Source organism: Bos grunniens, chromosome 12 (assembly GCF_055505025.1).
Source record: "Bos grunniens cultivar Pamir isolate PY7600 chromosome 12, Bosgru_T2T1.0, whole genome shotgun sequence".
In the NCBI taxonomy this organism is placed as follows: Eukaryota; Metazoa; Chordata; class Mammalia; order Artiodactyla; family Bovidae; genus Bos; species Bos grunniens.
The window spans coordinates 4,392,768-4,394,796 of record NC_141176.1 but is presented as its reverse complement, the minus strand read 5'-3'; the positions used below and the strand labels follow the sequence as shown (position 1 = coordinate 4,394,796).

The 2,029-nt window shown below is 41.4% G+C and overlaps 1 protein-coding gene across 1 annotated transcript; it reads right to left on the bottom strand.

Annotated features, from left to right (window-relative positions):
* Positions 1 to 525: 525 nt before the first annotated feature.
* On the bottom strand, positions 526 to 1,194 carry LOC147361335 (KH domain-containing protein 3-like). Its single transcript, XM_086330783.1, has one exon. It carries the CDS (start codon positions 953 to 955, stop codon positions 665 to 667), a length of 291 nt encoding a protein of 96 aa, XP_086186909.1. The 5' UTR covers positions 956 to 1,194; the 3' UTR covers positions 526 to 664.
* Positions 1,195 to 2,029: the final 835 nt, after the last annotated feature.

The window sequence follows — 2,029 nt, the reverse complement described above, 5'->3', positions numbered from 1 at the left end:
TTTTGGAAAAGTGATCTGTGATGTGTACTAGAAACAGAGAGGTTTACGAACAGACTCGTCTTTCAAGGAAAATTTCCCCTCTTTCATAATAAGCATCCATGCTTTTTTACCACACGCACACTCTGACTTGCTCCAGTTTATGCTGAGGGAAGGGAAAGTACACCTAATATTTATTGAAAGCTTACTTTCACATATGACTTCTAATTCTAATAATGCTTCACAGTATTATTATCCTTGTTTGACATCCAAAGAAATTGAGGCATTGTAGGTTAAACAACTAATTGTACCGTTAAGTCCACATCTGGTTAACAGTGGAGAGAGGCTTCTAACCCAGTTTTTCTTACCTCAGTGGGCTGGGTTTGCCTTTAAAAAGAAGACAACATTAATGTTATTGAGATAAACTTTCTGGACATATAGATTCAGTGATGAATATCTGAGGCCTGTCTATTACTTTTCTTTCTTATTTCCCTTTTAATTATATTTATATTTATTTCTTAATGTTTAATGTCCTAAGGAGTGTTTTTCTTTTTTTTTTTTTTTTTAAATATTTGACTGCGTCTGGGGATCGCTGGGTGGCCGCCTCCCGGGCAGGAGCCTTCTCAGAGCTTCGCGCCCGGAGTTGACGGTGATAGTCAGCCAAGTTCATGATCATCTTGCATACATCCTACTGGTAATAAGGCCGGCCAAATATCAAGATTTCAGCCTCGCCGTCCGGATCCCACTGATGAACGTGAAGCAGGGTCTGTGACACACACTCGACGTGAGGGATGTGTTCTCCACCCCGGCCTAAGATCGCTTCCACCAGCCAGGCCTCCAGGTGAACTGCCTTCGGGCTCTTCAGGTACTCGGAGTGAAACCAGTAGGGCCGCTTGGTGAGGTTACCAAGCACCTCGAAGAGCGTCCCTTCTCGCTGCTCCAGCTGAACGAGCGTCGGAAACCGCTTGGGAGAGGCCATGCTGTAGTCGTCCCGCCACACCCTAAGGAGTGTTTTTCAACTAACAGCCATTGTTTTCTTATTTATCTACCAAGTCATAGTATGCATTATCTTTTTTAATTAAGCTAAATCTGAATGTTTTTCTCTACCTTTTCTATCTTTCGTGATTAAGCTAAACCTGGAGGATTTTCTCCACCTTTTCATCTTTCTTTCCTGGGCCTCAGGAAAGGAACAAATGAATCCAGCAATAGCCATGCTGTCACAAGAACCGGAAGTGGTCAGCTCTCAGGGTCAGGTTTATCTTGCATGGATCCTCCTCCTCTAGGATTGGCTGCAGCGCACAGAGGTGGTCCTCCCGCCTCCACATTGTTACTCTGTGGCCTTTTTTCCCTGACCATGACTGGCAGATTCAGAACAGGGATATTTGGTCTAATCTGTGTCAATCAGGAGTTTTAACATTTTGATAAATGTTAAGACATAGATCCTTAGAGTTGCTGGAGCCCAGATCATGCTCACTTGAGCCCTTTTGTTTACCCTGGAAATGCCTGTTGTAGAGTTCCCCAGACCAGCCTTGGCTCCTGTTTTCCGGGTGCTTGATTTTAAAGCTCTTTCTTGGTTTCCATGAGACCAGCATATTTTTTAAATTCATTTTAATATTGGATCTAATAAACTAGAGTTTTCTATTGCTTGCCATTAAAAACATGTTTACTGATATATAGACACAATATTATAGGCTTTCAAAAATTTTATAGGCTTTCCTACATGGAAAAGATAAATTTCCTGAATGAGAACCATCTATAATGGGAAGGATGGCCTATTTGTAGATTCATTACTCACACATTTGGTGATAATGTCACTGTTGAATGCATTATTTACATCAGTATATCTGTATTATTTCCTATTGCTGCTGTAAAAAATCACCACCAACTTAGTAACTTAACACAAATTATTTTTGTTCACTCTTCTTGGGTCAGAAAAATCAAGGAGTCATCAGGGCTATGTTCCCCTGGAGGCTTTGGGGGTAGAAATCTTTTTATTATTTTTAACTTTCCAGTCTTCAGTCTGCCTGCACTCCTTGGATAGTGGTCATCCCTT

Bases quoted from the DNA above. Each gene is read 5' to 3' on its own strand.
- LOC147361335 (XM_086330783.1), bottom strand. From the start codon at position 955: ATGGCCTCTCCCAAGCGGTTTCCGACGCTCGTTCAGCTGGAGCAGCGA.